General features: G+C 39.4%; 1 protein-coding gene across 1 annotated transcript; it reads left to right on the top strand.

Annotated features, from left to right (window-relative positions):
- The first annotated feature begins 1,046 nt into the window (after positions 1-1,046).
- On the top strand, positions 1,047-13,198 carry TIP1 (Ankyrin repeat family protein with DHHC zinc finger domain-containing protein). The gene is made up of 13 exons (XM_059576095.2): positions 1,047-1,620; positions 2,249-2,389; positions 5,710-5,822; positions 6,427-6,506; positions 6,622-6,785; positions 8,618-8,756; positions 8,850-8,949; positions 9,541-9,598; positions 9,851-9,928; positions 10,017-10,115; positions 10,529-10,607; positions 10,702-10,850; positions 12,506-13,198. Exons 1-13 carry the CDS (start codon positions 1,348-1,350, stop codon positions 12,944-12,946), a joined length of 1,914 nt encoding a protein of 637 aa, XP_059432078.2. The 5' UTR covers positions 1,047-1,347; the 3' UTR covers positions 12,947-13,198.
- Positions 13,199-19,765: the final 6,567 nt, after the last annotated feature.

Below are 19,765 nucleotides of genomic sequence, written 5' to 3'. Positions count from 1 at the left end.
AAATTGCCTCAAATTTTGGGGGGATAAAATGTAATTTTCCCTATATCTTTAAAATAATTTTGTAGTTTTTATTTTCCCAAACATCAAGTGCATTATTAGGTAAAGTTCTTACATGTCACCATGGACAAAAGGCAAATATTAAAGATTTAGTGCAATATTTTTACTGTGCAATAGGGCATATATATGTGAGTGTATGAGAGGTTTTCACTTGCTCATGCTGGTGTCCGGGTAGTTCATTCTCCATTTGCTTGGGCTGCTCAGGTACTTGCTCAACAGTTGAAACCCTTCTTTGTATACACCTACCTCTACCTCTACCTTATTAGAGCACTAGCAGCTGCTTCTCAACTATTTTTTCTCAATTTAGGTAATAAAACTACTTTTTGATTCTCTATAAAAAACACATTTTACAATAGATTTCTTTATTTTTTCTTATATGAATTAAATACTTATTTCTTTTTGTCATTGCAACCAATGAGAGAGGAGAGATGGGAGAAAATGATTTGTTTATAATTTAATAAAGCATTGGATATCTACAGTATTTTTTAATACATTGAAAAACACTGTAGAATTAGAAAACGCTGTAGATACCTTTTTGTGTAGGTTAAATATAGGGCTTTTGATGTGGGTGTGTTTTTGTGATTTTTTTTTTAATTTTCCCTAAACAAAGAAAAGTGAATGACATATAGGATGCTAATACTCTTACAATGCAATAGAACAAAAGTATTTGCACAGAGTCTTTATCCAATACTAAGAAGAGTGAGTTATGTAAGAAAGAAATAACTTAAAATGCTGATAAGGGTGGTAGTAACTAGTAAGAAGATCTTTGGAGATTTTTTCATCCAATGCTTAGTTTTAATAATAAAAAATGAGTAATTATTCTTTTTTTTAAAAAAAATTCAATGATAAATTGAGAATATTAGGCCAATATAATGAGACAATTAACCCTACTCACTATAAAAAAAAGAAAAGAAAAGAAAAGTCATAATGAATAATATGTTTTCTTTTGGTTTCTTTCGGACAAGTGAAAACGGACACTTGACAAACCAAAAAACACCAAATGGGCAAAGAGAAAAGGAGAGAAAAGTAAAGAAAATCCTCCAAATGGCCTTGTACGGATATTCATAGGCAAGTGCTTTGGCTCCTCTCCTATCCTCTCTCTCTCTCTCTCTCTCTCTCACAGTCAACCAGGAGGACGACGACCGAAGCCCTCTCTCGCTGTCTCTCTGTGTCCTTCCCAGAAAAGCGCTAGGGCTCGCGTTGCCCAATTTCCAATAAGAAAAGTCGACGAAATCTAATTCCTATATTTCAACCCCACATTTCTGAAAGATCTCGCACTAATTGCAGAAAATGTCGTCGGAGATCGAGGTCGTTGACGAGGTCCAGTCCCGCGACCACGAATCGGCTTCGCCTTCTGCCGGCGGCGTCGGGGCCGACGGTGTTGGGGAGGAGATTCTGCGCAATGATGTGTACACGGCGGCGGCGTACGGGGATTTGGAGAAGCTTCATAGATTGGTGGAGTGCGAGGGTTGCTCCGTGTCCGAGCCCGACGGCCTCGGCTACTACGCGCTACAGTGGGCTGCGCTCAACAATCGCACTGCCGCTGCTCAGTATATCATCGAGGTTGCGATGCAATGCTCTTTTGGTTCTTTAGTGTTGAAATGGGTCTGCGTAGTATTTGGTTGAGCTTTGCTTGGTATATGATTGAGTAGTGGGTTTGTTTGGTGCGATTATTGAGGTCTTGTGTTCTTTTGGTTGGTTGATGGGTTTTTTAAATTGGGTCTTTCTGTGTATGGGTCATTGGTGTATGGGGTCATATTTGATTAGATTTAGTGTATTGCTGATGTTGTGTGTGTTTTTTCTGTGATGGGTTTATTACAGTTAGCTTGCTTTTCATATAATTGAGGTGTTTTGTTAAACTGTTAATTGCTTTTTGGTTGGGTTTCTGAGAATTCATATGTTTTGGTTACTGGATGGGTTAATGAATTGGCTTTGGGTTATTGGATGCTCAATTTTTCAGCTGATGAGAGATGTGAGGAACTCAAGGGAAATAAATGGAAGAGAATTTGGGGTCAATGTTTTGTGTCTTTTGGTTAACAGAGTCAACTTTGCTTGGTTTTTGTTCCCCCTTTGTAGTTTTGGAAAAAGAAAGCAGCTGACTCTGTTAAGTTATTGCATAAGATTTTGTTATCTTTTGTTTTAATTTCAGCAATCATGTAATTAGCTAATTAGCTATTTTCTTAATTGCCAGCGTGGAGGAGATGTAAATGCAACTGATCATACTGGGCAAACAGCATTACATTGGAGTGCGGTTAGGGGTGCAATCCAAGTTGCAGAGCTTTTACTACAAGAGGGTTCACGGGTGAATGCCACTGATACGAATGGCTATCAGGTTGGTTTTATATTCTTTCTTTAGACTTTAACATTTCTTCTTCTTTGTTTAAGATATCAATATGTTTTTCTTTTTTAACAGATTTTAAAGTGAAACTCTGACATATGAATTTCATTATTCATGCAAATGAAATGTTAGTTCTTTTTTTTTTTTTTTTACGAGATATTTAACTATGCAAAATTGAAACCTGATTCGCAGCAAGACATTTTCGTGCAGAGAAAAGTCAAAATTTCTGGCTTTATTATTTTTTTCCCCACACTCATACTAGTTACAAAAAAAAAGAGGCCATGTCTAGAGAATAGATGGATGTAGAAGGAAGAACTGCAAATTTGTTATCTTAAATGCAGCCTGTCATGTTTGCATTAGAACTTATCATGCTAGTATTTGGGTTGCAAGATGACGGTAATGGAATTAAAAGCTTTTTTTCTTCTTCAATAACCTATACCAATGGATGGCTATCCCTGATTGTTTTCATTTTTCTAGTTTTCGTGATTTTCTTTATCTTTTTTCTTTTATTGATTAGGTTTTTTCTTGAATACTCCCTTACTTATTAAAAAAAACTTATCATGCTAGTATTTGATAATTAGGATTTGGACCCCGCATTTGATGGAATCCATCTTAGTTGATAAAGTTTATAGATTCTGATTTTATGAGTTCAGAAATTTGTTCTAATCATGTTCTTTGGATAGTGGAAAAGTTTCCATACTCTTCAAAGAAGAATGTGAAAATTGGATGGAAGCTACTCATTAACAGGAAATCATTACCATTTAGATCTACCAAACAGGGTCCATCAAATGGTGGATTCAAATCCTTATACTAAACTGGTAGGATGTCTAGTTTTTGTTAAAGTTTACTTTTAAATGTAAGAAATCTTATGTAAGCTGATCGTTCACGCCATGCTAAAAGGCCACGATTTTCTATATTTTGTGATAAGTTGTCTTATTTCTGGTTCATTACTTTGGGCAATGAGGAATTTGGTGTAACCTAGAGGATTGGTGTGACACCCTAGAATTTTAGTGGGTGGATGGATTGCCTACTTTGAGTGGGTGTATTATAAAGGTGCTCATGGGTACTAAGTCTCACATTGGTTTCTTTTTTTTGATAGGTAATCAACAAATATTATTAAAAGTGTAAGGCTTCCCTAAGTACATAGGAAGTATACAAAAGGAACACCAAGAAAGCAAAACAAAAAGAACAAAGATAACCCAGCCAAGGACACCCGCAAAAACCTGCAAAAGCCCAAAAGAAAGGAACTACTAAGAGACCCTCAAGTCCCCTAGAAATACAAGAAGACACCCACAAACTGACACCTGCACAACAGCCCTGGGCTTCATCAAAAGAACACTGAAAGAACCCTTACCTTTTCCTTGGCTAGAACAGTCACCTCTAGCATCAAATTTTATATTACTCTCTAAGTTTTTAAGCTCACTTCTTCCTTTCGGTTTAGAAGGAGAAACCAAAACCTCATGACGTTGTTCCTCTTCAAGAACTGTCAAAAGATACAAAAGATTTTCTCATTACCCCCACATGAGATCCTCAGAATGGGAAGGATCTCCTTCGAACATTGCACGACCTCGAAGTAGCCGAAATCACCCACCTCTCCATTCGTAGCATCACCTGCCTTATCCAACCCTAACTCTCCCTCTTGCTGATTAATGATCACCGTTCGAAGTCTCACCCAAATCTGAAAACTCGGTTAGAGGAGAGGTGGCTATGTCAACCACCGACGGATCAAGGATAAAAGGCAGCGGATAAATGCCACCATGTGGGAGGGGAGGCCACAATATAAACCTAGCCGGAGCCAGCCCATCAAACCCGAAAGAAACACAAAGAAGAAAATGGATGCTGAAAGTAGTATGATAGCATACCCGGCAAAATCTGGGGAAGTACCCTGCTATGGTCATTAACACTGGTCTTGGCGGGAGTAGAAAGTGACCTCCGGCGTCATTAGACAACTTCGACCTCGTTAGAACAAATCCAACATGCCAGAGCACATCAGACGTGATCACTAGGACCAAAACATCCTTTGATGTGACCTCCTGCGAGCCATTAGGCTTGTCAAAAATAGCCCAGAAAACCCGGCACTAACATCCCTTTAAGGCGTGCTATGGCCGCCAACCAAAGGTAGAATACTAGGCGGGGTACTGAAACCCAACAAACTCTCTCCCACAAGTAGACCAACATCCATCTTCGAGTCATTGGACTTATGATTATAAAATGTCAAGGGCTTAGGTGAGTTATGTGGGAGTCCTTGATTAGTTGATGGGTTTAGGGTAACCAAATCTACCGGCGAACACGGCCTCAGCAAAGGCTGGATATGACCATTGGCAAAATTTGACAGCTTCGGAGCAAACCCTTCATACCGGAAAACACCAGACTTGGTTCCCAGGTCCTGAGAAGCTCGCCTGTCTGTCATCTCCTCTAGCGGCACCTCTAAAGGGTTGTCAAACCATGCGAGAGGACTCAGGCCACCACAACCCGCATTCGAGCCCTCTATGGACCCAAGGCCCTTGTCTACGCCCATAAAGGCACCCCTCTTAGAATTGGGTTTCCGCACCTAGACTTGGCCAAGCCCAGCCCAGCCCGCAAATTGCAGCCCTTCTTATGTTTATGACCAGATGCGGACTTCTGGGAACCAAAAAAGGAACGGTCCTTGGGGCCCAACCCAAAAACCTTCAACCCTTTGTATACACGCACAAGGACCCGGTCAACTTCCCCTTTGATTTGTTCAAGCTCTTTCCATGACCAAAGCAGCTCAAAATTCATCTTCTTTCCAGCATGCAGAGACGCGTCAACCTCTGAATCACGCAACGATGAAATAGCTGAACCTTGAGTTCTGGAACCTCGAGCACTGGGATCAACAAGTTGCTTCCCAACGCGTTCTGGAACCGTCAATGCGTCAACTTTTTCAGCCTAGTTCTAGTCCAATGGACCAACAAGTTGCTTCCCCGAATCTAAACACATCACCGCCGATCGCACCACCTCGGTTTCCTCAGGAACATCTCAATTCCCAGTGAAACATGAGAATTTTGCTTATTCATTTGCATATTCATTGGCTTAAGTTTCTTTATATGTTAAATTTTCCTTTTCTTGATTATTATTAATATTATTTTGGTTATGTGCTGTCAAGGACTCTTAGGATGAGTTTGATATGTAACAAAAATTGGATGAGTCAATAACTCAATCTGTTTTTTCTTGTAATATAAGTTTGAGTTATATTTGAGGTTCACATTCAATTACTTTTAACTGGTATATTTTTGGCCTGCGAAATTTCTGGACAGCATATATCAATTCTGATCTTAATGTTTGCTTGATTGCAGACAACACATGTTGCAGCTCAATATGGTCAGACAGCTTTCCTCTATCACATAGCTTCAAAGTGGAATGCCGACCCTGATGTTCCAGATAATGATGGAAGAAGTCCTTTACACTGGTACTTGAGAATTTTTGCTGCAACCTCTTTTCTTCGCTGAAAGTTAAAATGTTTGAATGTTGTGCTCCACTTTTTAGTCACATTTATGTGATGGTTCACGTAAGTTTGTGAATTAGATATCTAAGCATGCATCCTAAAATATAGGTTACCCACGATTACAGGTTACAACTGGATTCTCCTGTTTTTTTACTATTGTCAATATGTCAGATTCAAATAATTTTTTCTTTCTTTTCCTTTCCATGAGTTTTCACATGACAGGTGATCATTTTCAACAGAAACCTGCTTTATATGATCATAACCTTATTTTATCTACTTATCAAAAAAAAAACCTTATTTTATCTCACATCATTATCTTCTTTCTTCAATGTAACCCACTAAGTTTCTTATGTTGCTTTTACTCCATGTGAAATATGTTTTCTTAATACTGTCATGTGAATGGGCTTTCATGTACAAGACACATGGACAGCACAGTTGATAAGTTTGCCTTATGGTCTTTCACCTTCATTCGTAGGCTTGCTTAATCATATTAAATATTTCCTGTGGTAGAAGATATTTGTATCTTCTTGCTTATTTAGATTTATTTATTTTCTTGGGAGAATTTTAGGGCTGCTTATAAAGGTTTTGCCGACTGTATTCGTCTTCTTTTATTCCTGGATGCATATAGAGGTCGCCAGGATAAAGAGGGTAAGTTTTCATGCTAAGTTCTGAAGTGATATGTTTCCAAATAGATAAAGAGCAAAATAAGCTTGTGCAAGTCAATCATTATACCTATTTCCTTGTTTTCTCTCTGTAATTTCAGGTTGCACTCCTCTCCATTGGGCCGCTATCAGGGGTAACTTAGAGGCATGCACAGTGTTAGTACAGGCTGGCAAGAAGGAAGACTTGATGGTGACTGATAATACTGGACTTACGCCAGCGCAGCTTGCTTCTGATAAGAATCACAGACAAGTTGCTTTTTTCCTTGTAGGTTTTCCATAACCAAAAACACTTTTCAATTGGTTAGTAATGTTGCTTTGACAAATAGATTCATTCTCATTACCTTTCTTACCTGAGTTGGGATTTCATTGTCATATCATTTTTAATGATGAGAACAATATTTTGGCACATTTTCTCTCTGATGCCCTTCTTGGTGCTTTTGTGTCTTGATATTGCATTAAAATATACCCAGAAAGCTAAACTGTATGTAATTTTTCAGCAAGAATCTACATTTCAGTTCATGAACCAGTGTATTTCAGCAACAAAATTTTCTATGATCTTTGCTTTTGTTTTCTGAATATTTTAATACTTTTATGGGTTTCTATACCATGTTTGTCCTATAAACACTAGGCCATAATTTGTTACACATCTTGAATTACTTTCTTTCTGAGCTGGTGTTTAGGGGAAGCTTTCTGCACTTGAAAATGTAAAATTAGTGGCTGCCCTTTCCATTTTTAAGAGAATGTTTATACCGCTATTAAACATCCAGAATGTCTGCATAAGAATGTTCATATGTCATGCACTGAATTAATCGTCCTATATGTTTGTATCCATCTTTCTTTTTTAGCATTGCAGACCATGGGCTTCTTGCCTTTTTATATTTTGAAATCATTCAAAGAGCTCTAGATATGGACTGGGGCGTATAATATTTCCCATATTTCTAATTTTTCTGATTTTGTGGATTTTTGTGCTTCTTGGTTACTTCCCTCCACAATCTTATAGTAAATTCACATTCAAAATAGAGGTGATCTCTACTCTCAATACAATTTCTGCAGAACACACATTTAGGGTCCCTTGTATATCCCCATTTCAACATCCTATCTCTGGTAGCAAATCTATGATTGTTAACCAAGTATAAAAATCATGCTTTGGGATTGCACATAAGAACCAAACAATTTTCCACCATGCAACTACTGGTAATTTGGATCTAATTGCGTCCCAAGTTTCATATGCATTGAACGTACCTGATCGAAAGGGCATCCAAGAAGGTTTATCAAAATCACCAATCTGGATAGAAGGAAGAAATCTCTGTATTGACGCTAAATCTTTTGATCTTGCAGGCATCCAAAACCACTGTTTATCAACTAAACACTAGAGAGTTTTGCATCCACATGACTTGTTGCATCATACACAACTCTATGCATCATACTAGCTTGCATTTACCTCTCCCAAAAGTTTACTATTTGCAAAGAAATCCTTTATAGCTTCAATCACATCAAACTGAATAATAGGCCAAACCTTCTTAAAGAAATGCGTTGAAAGCCCATCCAGGGTTGAGGCTTTCTCACTTGCAATTGAAAAGGTAGCTTCTTTAATCTCCTTTGCAATAACCATTTATTGCATAGCTGCTGCTTGAGAGTGGGAAATCTGTGCTTGCACTATCTGATTAAACATATTTTCTTCTTCCTGCCCAAACAGATGAGATTGATATCCAAGTAGATTCTGGTAGAACTCAACAGCTACCTACTTGATCCGATTAGGTTCCTCCACTTTAACCCTGTTAGAATCCCAAAGGCATTTTTACTCATCAAAAAAAGAATCCCAAAGGCATTTAATAGTGTACTGAGCATTTCTAATTTTTACTAACCTATGGATATAGGTTGTGTTCTGATCACCCAAAGTCAGCCATTTAACTCTTGAATTTTGCTTTTAGAATGACCCCTCTGCTTTACTTATTGAAACATACTCATTAAGGGCTTCCTTTCCTTTTAATATCAAATCTGCACACCCAGGATTTGCTGAAATTTAGTCTCTTACATGTTCTATGTTCTGATTAAAAAAAGAAGAAGCTTTATGTTCTGATGTATCTTATTTTGCAGGGAAATGCCCGAAGACTCCTTGACAAGCATTGTGATGGGAACAGCCGCTTTGGGAGAATTTCAAAATTAGGACTTGCGCCAGGACTTTGGTGTTTAATATTTGTTCTATTGGTGACCTATACTCATTCTGTCATAATGGGTATCTGCCTGAGCTTTGTGTAAAAAAAATAGAACTATGTCTTTCTTGTAATGATCATGCTAACCATGGTTTGTTTCTTCACCTTGACTGCAGCATCAAACCTGCCAAAATTGACTGCAGGCTATGGTCTCTTTGCATGGTTGGGTGTTTTCCTAGCAAGTGCGGGACTCGTTATGTTGTATAGGTGTAGCAGGTATGTTATTGGTAGAAAGTGAAAGACTTGGATCTATGTATACTGGCTGCATCAGGTTGAATTTTATATCGGTGGTCAATGCTGGTTTCTTTTTTCCTTTTAGTTCCTCCATTCTTCACTTGACATCTATAAGTTCCTAATCTCATTTATGCTTAGTTTTAGAACTTGATGGCTCTCTCAATTTATTTTCTTTTAAGTTTTCTTTCAGCCAATTGTGTTTTTTTGGGCCAATGAACATGACAATCACTTGTCCATTGTCTCACTTTTTTCTTCTTATGATTGGCATTATCTCTGTGATGGCAGCTGTCCATCACCATACTCAATGTTTCTTTTCAGTAATGGATTTCTTTTCAGCATTAACTATAAAATGTTTCTGCACTTTTCAGTAATAATTACTGAAATTTCATGTCTATGCATGTATGAAAATTGACCATGTACCAATATGCATCTGCAGATATGTATATAACTCACGGTGATGTGCTGATAGAATGTGTACTTCTTGTTGCACATGTATGAAAACAGTTTAGACACAGGAAAGGAGCACGGTTAATGTCATTTGATTTTTGGTTGATCTTTCTTTGTCCATTGCAGCAAGGATCCTGGTTACATCAGAATGAATGTGCATGATCCACAAAATATGAAAGACGATGTGCGTATGTTTTTCTTTTCCCCCTCATTCAGCCTCTTTCAGTTATATCTCTTACTGATTCAGTCACATTTATATCATTGCTAGTGCGTCTTTGGCCCATAAATTTGATAAGTCTCTCTTTTGTTTTATTCTGGCATAGATTTTTTTTTTTTTTTTATTTATTTATTTTTTTAAATATCAGATGGGTTTCACAATTGTTATTGAATATCATTTATAACTTATTCGTGGATGCTTTATTTTATATTTTGCTAGGAACCGTTGTTGAAGATAGAGATAAATAACCCTGCTTTGCTAGCTGGGAATTGGTCTCAGCTCTGTGCAACATGCAAGGTGAAATCTCCTGCTGACTTTCATAGCCACTGTGATACTGTTTAATTTGAGCATTTCCTAACAAGATCTACCTTGTCACTGTCATTAGATTGTCAGGCCTCTCCGTGCAAAGCACTGTTCCACATGTGATCGTTGTGTTGAACAATTTGACCATCATTGCCCTTGGGTATCCAATTGCATTGGCAAGGTGACTTGACAATAGTTATTGAGTTCCGTGTTTGTCCCTCTATTATCAGCTGATTTATTTTATTTTTATTGACACGCTAGTAATTTTCGTGGCGAAACTTGGCAGATTATAAGAAGATATTTTTTCTCATTTCCTTGGCTATTCTGAAATATGTTGAATGGTCAAGGATGATATCATGAATGGTTATTTCTGATCAGCATCATTAGGTCGATTTATGACAGGAGATCTCTTGGGTTGGAATACTGTCACATCTCACTGCCAAATGTGATACTTACAAGAATGATAAAGATTTTGTTATAATCTTAGTATTGTGCTTTTGATTATCAGAATTCAGAATTATTTTCCCTTTTGGGGGTGTAGTTGTCCTTATCGATGTATAGTCTGATTCATTATTTATCAATTTCTGTTTCCAGAAAAACAAATGGGACTTCTTTGCGTTCCTTGTTCTAGAAGTTTTGGCGATGTTGATAACTGGCGCAGTTGCTCTTACAAGTATGTGTATAGTTTGGTATCTGACTTCAACTTTACGTTTTCCAGACTCTTTTGTGGTCGAATCTGCTGAAAGAAAATAATTTGATGCATGTAGGACTTCTGACCGATCCACTTGCTCCACCTTCTTTTGGAGCATGGATCAACCATGCCAGTACTCATCATGTTGGTGCTATATCATTTCTGATTGTGGAGTTTCTCCTCTTCTTTGGTGTGGCAGTTTTGACATTAGTACAAGCTTCTCAGGTATGTATATAGGATCTGCTTTCTGTTTGCCAATGCTGGGACAGGCTGTAGCAAATTGCCAATTAGCTCTGGTTCAAATCACACTCAACTGGCATTTCTGCAACAAACACACCCCCCCCCCCCCCCCCCCCCCCCCATCTTCCCTCCCTCTTTTTTGGCTTAAGGTGTGATACAACTTAAGGTGACATTTTCATTATGTTTAAGTCAAGTGGCAGTAGCTGGGAAACTTTTCACTATTTTATATATCTTGAACTTTTTTGAAAGTGTGTGACAAGTTTGCATGTGAGATGTCCAGCATCTGATGTTCGTACAACAGTATCTACAAGAAATGATATATTCTGTTAAAGACAATCCTTCACGTAAATTGCTTTGAATGGGTAAATCAATCATTTGTCCTTGTGGATCTGACATTATTGATGTACTTGAGATGCATTTCCTCTAGCTTCCGATAAACACATTATATGTACTGGATTAAAAAGGCCAGTCATCCTAAAATTAGGATTCATTTTTTGTTGCAAGTATTCATTTGCACGGGTGGAACTAGAACTTCTAGTTTGGGGGAGCAAAACTTTAAAAAAATAATATATATATATTTTTTTTTGGGGGGTGTGGGGGTAATCAATTTTAAAGGTCTATATATATGTTTTTAAATTTTTTTTTACGTTTTTTGGGGACCACCTTATGGCTTGGGGGGCTTGTAGCATACCATATCTCAATGGATTGTCCTAATTTTTCTACTGCGTGTACATTTCCATAATGATGGTGTTTTTCCAAGCCTAAACTTTGTTGTTCCGCATCTTGGACTAACCATCCCTTAGAATTGTTAAACTAGAAAAAGAACAAAAAAATTATTTTGGAGTGTTCTGGGATGACTGGTATAGAATTGTGATCCTGTGTTCAGTGAATCTTTATGTTGTTTCTTGCTGATCTACTGGAGATTGTCAGTATTTAACCTTCTTAGTAGTAAACTTTTCATGGTTAACCGATAAAAAAGAAAAAAAAATCTCCCTTCAAGTCATTCCGGGTTTTGTAGTTTCCCTACTATTGTTTTATCAGCTCTCTTTTATAGGATTTGTCTTGATGGTTTTGTTTTATGTTTGGCATGTAGTACTTTTCTTAATTCCATTGTGGGAGTAGGGTTCTGGGGAATGGTTTTTGTGGGTATACGGTTTGATTTTTCAGTGAGAAGTTATTCTTTATAATGAGCAAAGCTCCAGAGAGTGAATCGATGGACGGATGAATCAGTGATACTCTTAATTGTTGACTGTTGCTAATGATCTAGTTCTTTTGTGGACCGAAGCAGTGAGAATATCTTGTGTATGTGTAAAAGTAACTTTGTCAATTAAAAGAAGGCAGCTTGGAGACGGAAATGCTTCATAAGGCATGAGATCAACATAGAAAACAAACACCAAAGAAAGGAGCCTTTCCTCTTACAAACAACCCAAGAATATTCTTCTTCACTCAAAACTAAAGAGGCCATTTCTCTTAGTTTCCTTACAATTTTTGTTTGTCTGATGTGAACCTCATTGTATCTGGTAAAAGATCATGAAATCTTTCTGTCTTGGAAAAGTAGATCATGTTGTACTTAAATAGATGTAATATGCCCCTCTGTTTTGTAAACTGTTAGCATTGAACCCTTTCTTTTCTTGCTGCAGATATCACGCAACATTACAACAAACGAAATGGCAAATGCGTTGCGGTATAGCTACCTTAGGGGCCCCGGTGGTCGGTTCAGAAACCCCTATGATCACGGGATCAGGAAGAACTGTTCAGATTTCTTGATCAATGGCTACAATGAAGATGTGGAGTATATGCAAGAATCATCTCATTCTGAGGGGATTGGAATGGTGCACATGACAAGGAATTCCAACTTACAAAATGGGGATGCCCGTTCTCATCAAACTAATGGCAATGGCCATGGCCATGTTGTCATCAATGTAAATTCTAACAACGCCAAAACCCATCACGGCCATGTTCATTCTTCTCACTGCAGCCACAGTAACCATGGAAAAACTAAAACTGATGGCATCCCCTTGGGCTTGGGTCTTGGTCTTGGTCTTGGACGGAGCACTACACGCACTGTTACAGCCTCATGATGTTAATGGCATGTCTCTTTCCCTTCGTAGCTGAATTTGTGTTTGTATTATACGCATACACATGATCTAGATTCTGTAATTCAATTTATTTTTGCTCTTTTTACCCCTCTTACTATATAGCTTACTTAATTCGTGCATAATTTTTTGTTACCATAAATGATTTTGGAAGCTGTATGTCAATTTTACTTCACTGGCCTTTTGAAGGCATCTGAGTATGATGGGTTGCTATACTTGATGTTGAGATTTGGTACCTGCTTGCTTGTATGTAGTTATGAAGTCATTTTCGTTGGTGACAGCCGTTTATCTATTTTCATAAAGAAAAACACTTGGACATGCAAATTTTTGACACGTGTTAGCATTTGAATGGAGGGTATGAGTGGGTTTCAAATGCTCACAATTTTTTGCTCAAATCAGATGCAAACACGTGTCAAGTAAAATTGTAAAAGAGTTATACGACTAACATTACTCTTTCTTAAATCAAGATAATGAGGGCACTGAATTGTGATTAACTAACATAAGCTCAACATTTTGAAACTATTGGTATAGGCCACTTGCAAAGTTTTATCTTTGCACGATATGATTTGTATAATTCTTTAGAGAGACTTATGTTTCAATAAGCTATCCAGGTATTTATTTATTTTTTTTATTTTTATTTTTTAAATTTTTTTATTTATTTATTTTGAGATGAATCCTAGTATCTATCTATCTGTTTTTTTTTTTTTTCTTTTTTTCTTTTTTTGATCCTAGTATCTATCTTATTGTATCTAAATGTTCGAAAAATGGATAGAACTAGCTAGTCTATTAAATCTGTCATGTATTATTTAAACATGTGAAGAGTATATGCTTTCTTAATATGATTAACAAAGGCATTCCATCGGTAACACTTCTTTTTAATATGATTAAAGTTAGGAATAAATGTTTCCCATTTGGGCCTAGTGACCCGAAGGCCTATGGCCCATCCATAAGGCCACGTTCCAAATTCCAATTAGCAGGCTTCATAGTTAATAGAGATCCGGCCTAGAAGAACCAACAGTGAGTATTGCTGTGGCCTGATTGATCATGGACTAACTCCTAAGAACATACTTCCTGGGAGTATCAAACCCTTCGCTTCCCAGGGATCACTTATTGTTACAAACAAGACATCTTTGGTTATCCAAATTCTCAGCGTTCAGTGAATGACTTCCACTGGGTTAGAGACTTTTGTCACCATTATCCAATATCACAAGGATAATATTAGAGCTCGTATGCAATTGCTATTCCCAATTCAAATCAAGCTACATGGATAATACCAAAAAGAGGGGATCAAATTACAAGACTCGGATAAGATCATCACGAAGCAGAGATAATATCAAAGAGGGAGTTCTAATCCGGTAAAACCTATTAGCCTATTTATAGGCCAGAACCCAGGTATTAAAATCATGCTTAATTATTGTAGAGCTTACACTATATTCTTAGAGATCTTACTTGAGCATCGGAGGTAGATCACGCTCAACACCGAGTCACACTGTACCAGAAACTGTTCTAATAGTTTGGCGCCGTTTGTGGGAACGAGTATTTCGTTTCTCACTAAAAAATATCTAGTATGGTAATCAAAACGCCCTTCGGCAACCAAGGCAAAGCAAAGGTGCAGCAGAAAAATGACGTTCAATCAAACCTACAAAACCATGCTTTGGAGAATGAAGAAGAAGTGCTCCCACCTCCTTAGGGGCCGCACAACCAAAAGATTGCAGAGCAGATTTGGATAGCTGCGTTATAAGACCAAGTAGTAGCCCTGACTTGGTGGAATGACGAGATATTGGAATGAATGATGGACCTTTCCGATTCTGGAAGTCCACCCAATTCGAAGGTCAATCTGGAGGATGAGTAAAGTCAGACAAAGGGTGCCGAACACGAGGAGCGGAAGGAATGAGGTAATCGAGAAGAACAACCTCGGATAAGCAATCACCTAGAGGAGAAAAAGCGTGAGGAAAAGCCCTCACCAAACAAGCACAAAAAGGAGCGGAAACCGTGAAGGGAATCAATGGGGGTTGATAAAATCATGAAGGACTTGGAGAAAAAGCTGGAATAGAAGTTTGCAGAGATGGATTGCAAAGATGAAGAAAGAAAGTCCACAACGATTGACAGGTTGTTGATGGGCATCGCATCTCCCTTTACCAAACGGGCGTCAAGCTTCAAGCTACCTTAAAAGTTCAAACTGCCTCAGATGCTGAGTTTCGTGGGGACGGGAGATCCCATCGAACATTTGGAGAACTTCTAGACCCACCTAGATTTCTACAACACCCTGGATAAAGTAGCATGCCATGCTTTCCCCCTCACCCTTTCGGGAAGTGCTCAGGATTGGTTCCGAAAACTATCCCCAAATTCCATTGACAAATTTGAAGATTTGAGTAAGAAGTTCTTGGCCCAATTCTTGGCCACTCGAGTAAGAAAAAAGCCGTCGCGTCATCTGCTCAGCCTACAGTAACGGGACGGTGAATCCCTTAAGGAATTCCTTATCCGGTTTGTTCGGTCACAGATCAAACTCTTAAAAGCCCTACAAGACTTGGGCCCAAACTAAGCGTGGAAAGATCAAAGCCCAGAGAAGTCTTGGGCAACAACTTCCGAGACCTATAGATCCGAGACCCATAAGATTTGAGACCTTTGAAGCTGAGACCTTTAAGTCCGAGACTAATAACTCAGGACACACAGATCTCAGTAGCAAGGACAACTCAAATATCTTGGGAGATACAGCTGTTAATAGATAAGTGATCTTATCCATACAAAAGCTATCAAATCTATTTAAAATACAAATCAGATATGTTATCTGCAGATCGCATACAAATATTCAAATCAAGTGATACCTATAACCACAAAATCCTACGATCTTAGTCCCCTAAGATCTCGGCAAGGATAACTACTCAAATCCCTTGTTAGCAACTGCACAGCAGAAACTCAGGGAAGAGTAAGTCATTGGTTATGGGACTTCCACTACTTCATGCCTATAAAAGACAGATCACTTCTTCACATTTGGGTAAGCACAGCTTTGGCTCTTAAGCCTTCCGTTGTTGCTTATACTCTTTATCTCTCAAATTCTGACTTAGGCATCGAAGTGTCCCCATCGGCTCACCCCCGATCTCTTCGATCCTTTGGTTTTTCTTTATTTAGAAGTCAAAGTTCTTAAGTGTCATTCGACTCGGTCTCGGCAGGTGTGCCACATCACCAGCAGGAAAACTATGCATCAACAGTTTGACACCGTCTGTGGGAACTCGATTTTCATGAGTTCTTACCATCTATTAATCCGATATGGTGACTACCCGTTCATCCTCAACCAGAGAATCAAGCAGGCGCATCTGCCGCGCTGGCTCCTAATCTAGCCGATTTCATGAAACAGATGACCGAATCTATGAATGCCTTGAAGAAGCATAATGAAGACCTCGCCACAAGGCTCACGGTTGCCGAAGGCCATAATAGGCGGAGGGACCAAGAACGGGAGGAAAGGCAAGCCAAGAAACGTGAAGAGAGGCGCGAAGAGATCCGTAAAGGAAAGTTGATCACAAACTAAAACTAGCATCGCGAAGATGATGCGAGTTCGGTTCAGGCCAGCCATCATACGATTGTCCAGAATGAAGAGCATCGTGAGCTGGTGAACCCGAAGAAGTCTAAGCATACTAGGCCTCGACGGGAGCAATCTCGCCAAGAAGACCATAACGATGGGCATAATGAGAACCACATTAATGTTGATATGGAAGACCTCAAGAAGAAGTACAAGGAACTAACACGTCAGTTGGCTATCAAGGAGGAGAAAACTATTGCGGGAGAACTTATGGACAACACCGATTTGCCTTTCCACTGATCGAGTGTTGGGCTTCCCCTTGCCTCAGAACTTCAAAATGCCCCGTGTCGACAAGTATGACGGTAATGGAGACCCTGCTGAGCATATGGAAAGCATCCGCGCTCATTTTTTCCTTCATAGAACTCCGGATGAGATCGCATGCAGAACATTCCCCCTCACCTTGATAGGAATTGCCAACGATTGGTTCGCCAGATTGCTTGCCAAGTCGATTGATAATTTTAAAGAACTCGGGCGCCTCTTCCTAAGCCAATTCCTGGCAACCCAGAAAAGGAAGAAGCACCCAGCTTGCCTACTATCCCTTCATTAGGGAAATGAAGAGAGCCTGAAGGATTTCATGCTTAGGTTTAATCAAGAGAAGCTGTTGGTGGAGAGCCCAAATGACCGAACGGTACTATCCACATTATGGCACGGAGTCAGGCTGAATGGGCCTCTGATGGCTGAAATAGCAAAAAGTTTGACATAATTAACTCTTCGCCAATTCATGAATAAGACGGAGGAGTACATCAATCAAGAAGAAATGATCGGGGCTCTAAAGAAGGGTTAGGAGGCAGAGGACCAGGCAAAAGATAGCAGCAAGACGGAACTACCCGCAATTTCCACTCCGAAAGAGGCAGAATCTCAAAAGAAAGTGGGTAAGAAGGCCGTACCGTCCTTCCCGAAGATAGAACCCTTATGACCCGAAGACCGAAGGTTCACGCCCTTGAATACCGGTGTGGTGTCATTGAGGTGTTTATGGAAATTAGAAGAGACCCAGCTTTCAGATGGCAGAATAAGTTGAAGGGTGATCCAAGGAAGTGAGATCGAAAGAAGTTCTACGAGTATCCCAACGATCATGGACATTTGACAAAGGATTGCGTAACTCTACGATAGGAAATCGAGACCTTCATTAGAAATGGAAGGCTTGTGAGATTCCTTGCAGGTGAGGAATCGAGACATGATTCACCAGAAGCCCCTCCTTTTGGATGGGAAGCGAGACGCAGAGGGATGAGGATCGAGACGTGATTGGGACAATGATTTGAGAGCGCCTTGGGACCAAGGAGTAGTAGGTGAAATCCACACTATCTCTGGAGGGATAGCTGGTGGAGGATAGTCCAACTCGGCCAGAAAGGCCTACACAAGAAAAATGCAAACTAAAGAGGTTTTTTCGCTGCAAAGACCTTCCAAGGTTGTGAAGAAAGACTCAATGGTCCTCTCTTTTTCTGAAGAAGATGCCAGGGGGTAATGATGCCACATGATGATCCACTAGAAGTAACAGTGACAGTGGCCAACCATATGATCCATCGAATTTTGGTGGATAATGGAAGCTCGGTTGATGTCCTCTATTGGCTAGTTTTTAAGTAGATGGGTATTGATCATGATAGGATCAAACCATTTGGCTCCCCCTGGTCGGATTCGCAGGGGAGCAAGTCCAACCAATAGGTCTCATTTCTCTCCCTGTAACAGTAGGAACAACACCTAAGCAGAAAACTGTGATGGTAGATTTTTTGGTCGTCGATCGACCCGGTGCTTACAACGCCATCATAGGTCGTCTTGCGTTGAACAAGTTGAATGCAATAACTTCAACTTACCACTTGATGATGAAGTTCCCAACAGAAGAGGGAGTCGGAAAAGTGAAAGGGGACCAAACTCAAGCGAGAAAATGTTACAATACATCCCTCAGGAAGGCCTCGGACCCGACTCCTATTGTAATTGGTACAGTTGGTGGTAAAGGCTAGAATGAGCCAAAGGGTGAACTAGCTGAGCCACTGGAGGATGTGGTAGTTGGTGAAGGCAGAATTTTGAAGATCGGGACGCAGCTCGGTCCAAGGATCCGAGAAGGTCTCGTCACCTTCCTTTGACAAAACCTGGAGGTTTTTGCATGGACTCATAATGATATGCTAGGAATTAGTCCTTAAGACATTCTCCACCAACTCAATGTGGATCCGAGTGTGAAGCCGGTAAAGCAAAGAAGAAGGAAGTTCGCTCCTGAGCGGAATATGGCTATAGCCGAAGAAGTGGAAAAGTTGCTCAGAGTTCGATTCATTGAGGAAGTCTATTATCCCGATTGGTTAGCCAATGTAGTATTGGTGAAAAAATCCAATAGGAAGTGGAGGATGTGCGTGGACTTCACCGACCTTAATAAAAGCATATCCAAAAGACAGCTTTCCATTGCCGCACATTGATGTGTTAGTTGACTCGATAGCTGGGTATGGCTTACCCAGCTTCATGGATGCTTTCTCTGGTTACAACCAGATCTACATGCATCCAGAAGATCGTGAGAAAATTGCATTCATAACGGACTGAGGCTTGTACTACTACAAAGTCATGCTCTTCGGCTTGAAGAATGCAGGGGCAACATACCAACAGCTAGTCAATAAAATGTTCCAAAATAGATCGGATGAAATATGGAGGTCTATGTTGATGACATGCTGGTCAAAAGTGAGTTGCTGCAAAACCATGCACTTGACTTGCAAGAGACGTTTTTCAACCTTGAAGAGGTATGGGATGAAGTTGAATCCCTTAAAATGTGCATTCGGAGTCTCGTCGGGAAAATTCCTCAAATATATGGTGTCAAGCTGAGGAATAGAAGCCGACCCCGAGAAGATACAAGCTGTTCTAGATATGCAGTTTCCAAAGAATCTAAAGCAGCTCCAGGAATTGACGGGAAGGGTTGCGGCATTAAATCGGTTCATCTCACGATCAATTGATAAGTGTCTTCCATTTTTTAAGATCTTGAGAAAGGCTTTGAATGGACTAATGAATGTGAAGAAGCCTTTGAGCAGCTAAAGAAGTATCTAATGAGTCCACCTCTGCTAAGCCAGAGGATAGCTGGAGAAGTGTTGTATCTGTACTTAGCTGTATCTCCAATAGCTGTCAGTGCAGCTTTAATCTGAGAAGAAGAAGGAATTCAGAAGCCTGTGTATTTCATTAACAAATCTTTAAGGGGGGCTGAAGAAAGATATCCCCAGATGGAGAAATTGGCTTTCGCTTTAATCATAGCATCTAGA

This window comes from Corylus avellana, chromosome 11 (genome assembly GCF_965113065.1).
Source record: "Corylus avellana chromosome 11, dhCorAvel1.hap1.2, whole genome shotgun sequence".
In the NCBI taxonomy this organism is placed as follows: domain Eukaryota; kingdom Viridiplantae; phylum Streptophyta; class Magnoliopsida; order Fagales; family Betulaceae; genus Corylus; species Corylus avellana.
The sequence above is the reverse complement of the archived record's forward strand: the minus strand, read 5'-3'. Positions and strand labels throughout refer to the sequence as shown.

Bases quoted from the DNA above. Each gene is read 5' to 3' on its own strand.
- TIP1 (XM_059576095.2), top strand. From the start codon at position 1,348: ATGTCGTCGGAGATCGAGGTCGTTGACGAGGTCCAGTCCCGCGACCAC. The intron at 6,507-6,621 runs GTAAGTTTTCAT...CTGTAATTTCAG, and splicing joins AGGTCGCCAGGATAAAGAGG to GTTGCACTCCTCTCCATTGG. The intron at 10,851-12,505 runs GTATGTATATAG...TTCTTGCTGCAG, and splicing joins CATTAGTACAAGCTTCTCAG to ATATCACGCAACATTACAAC.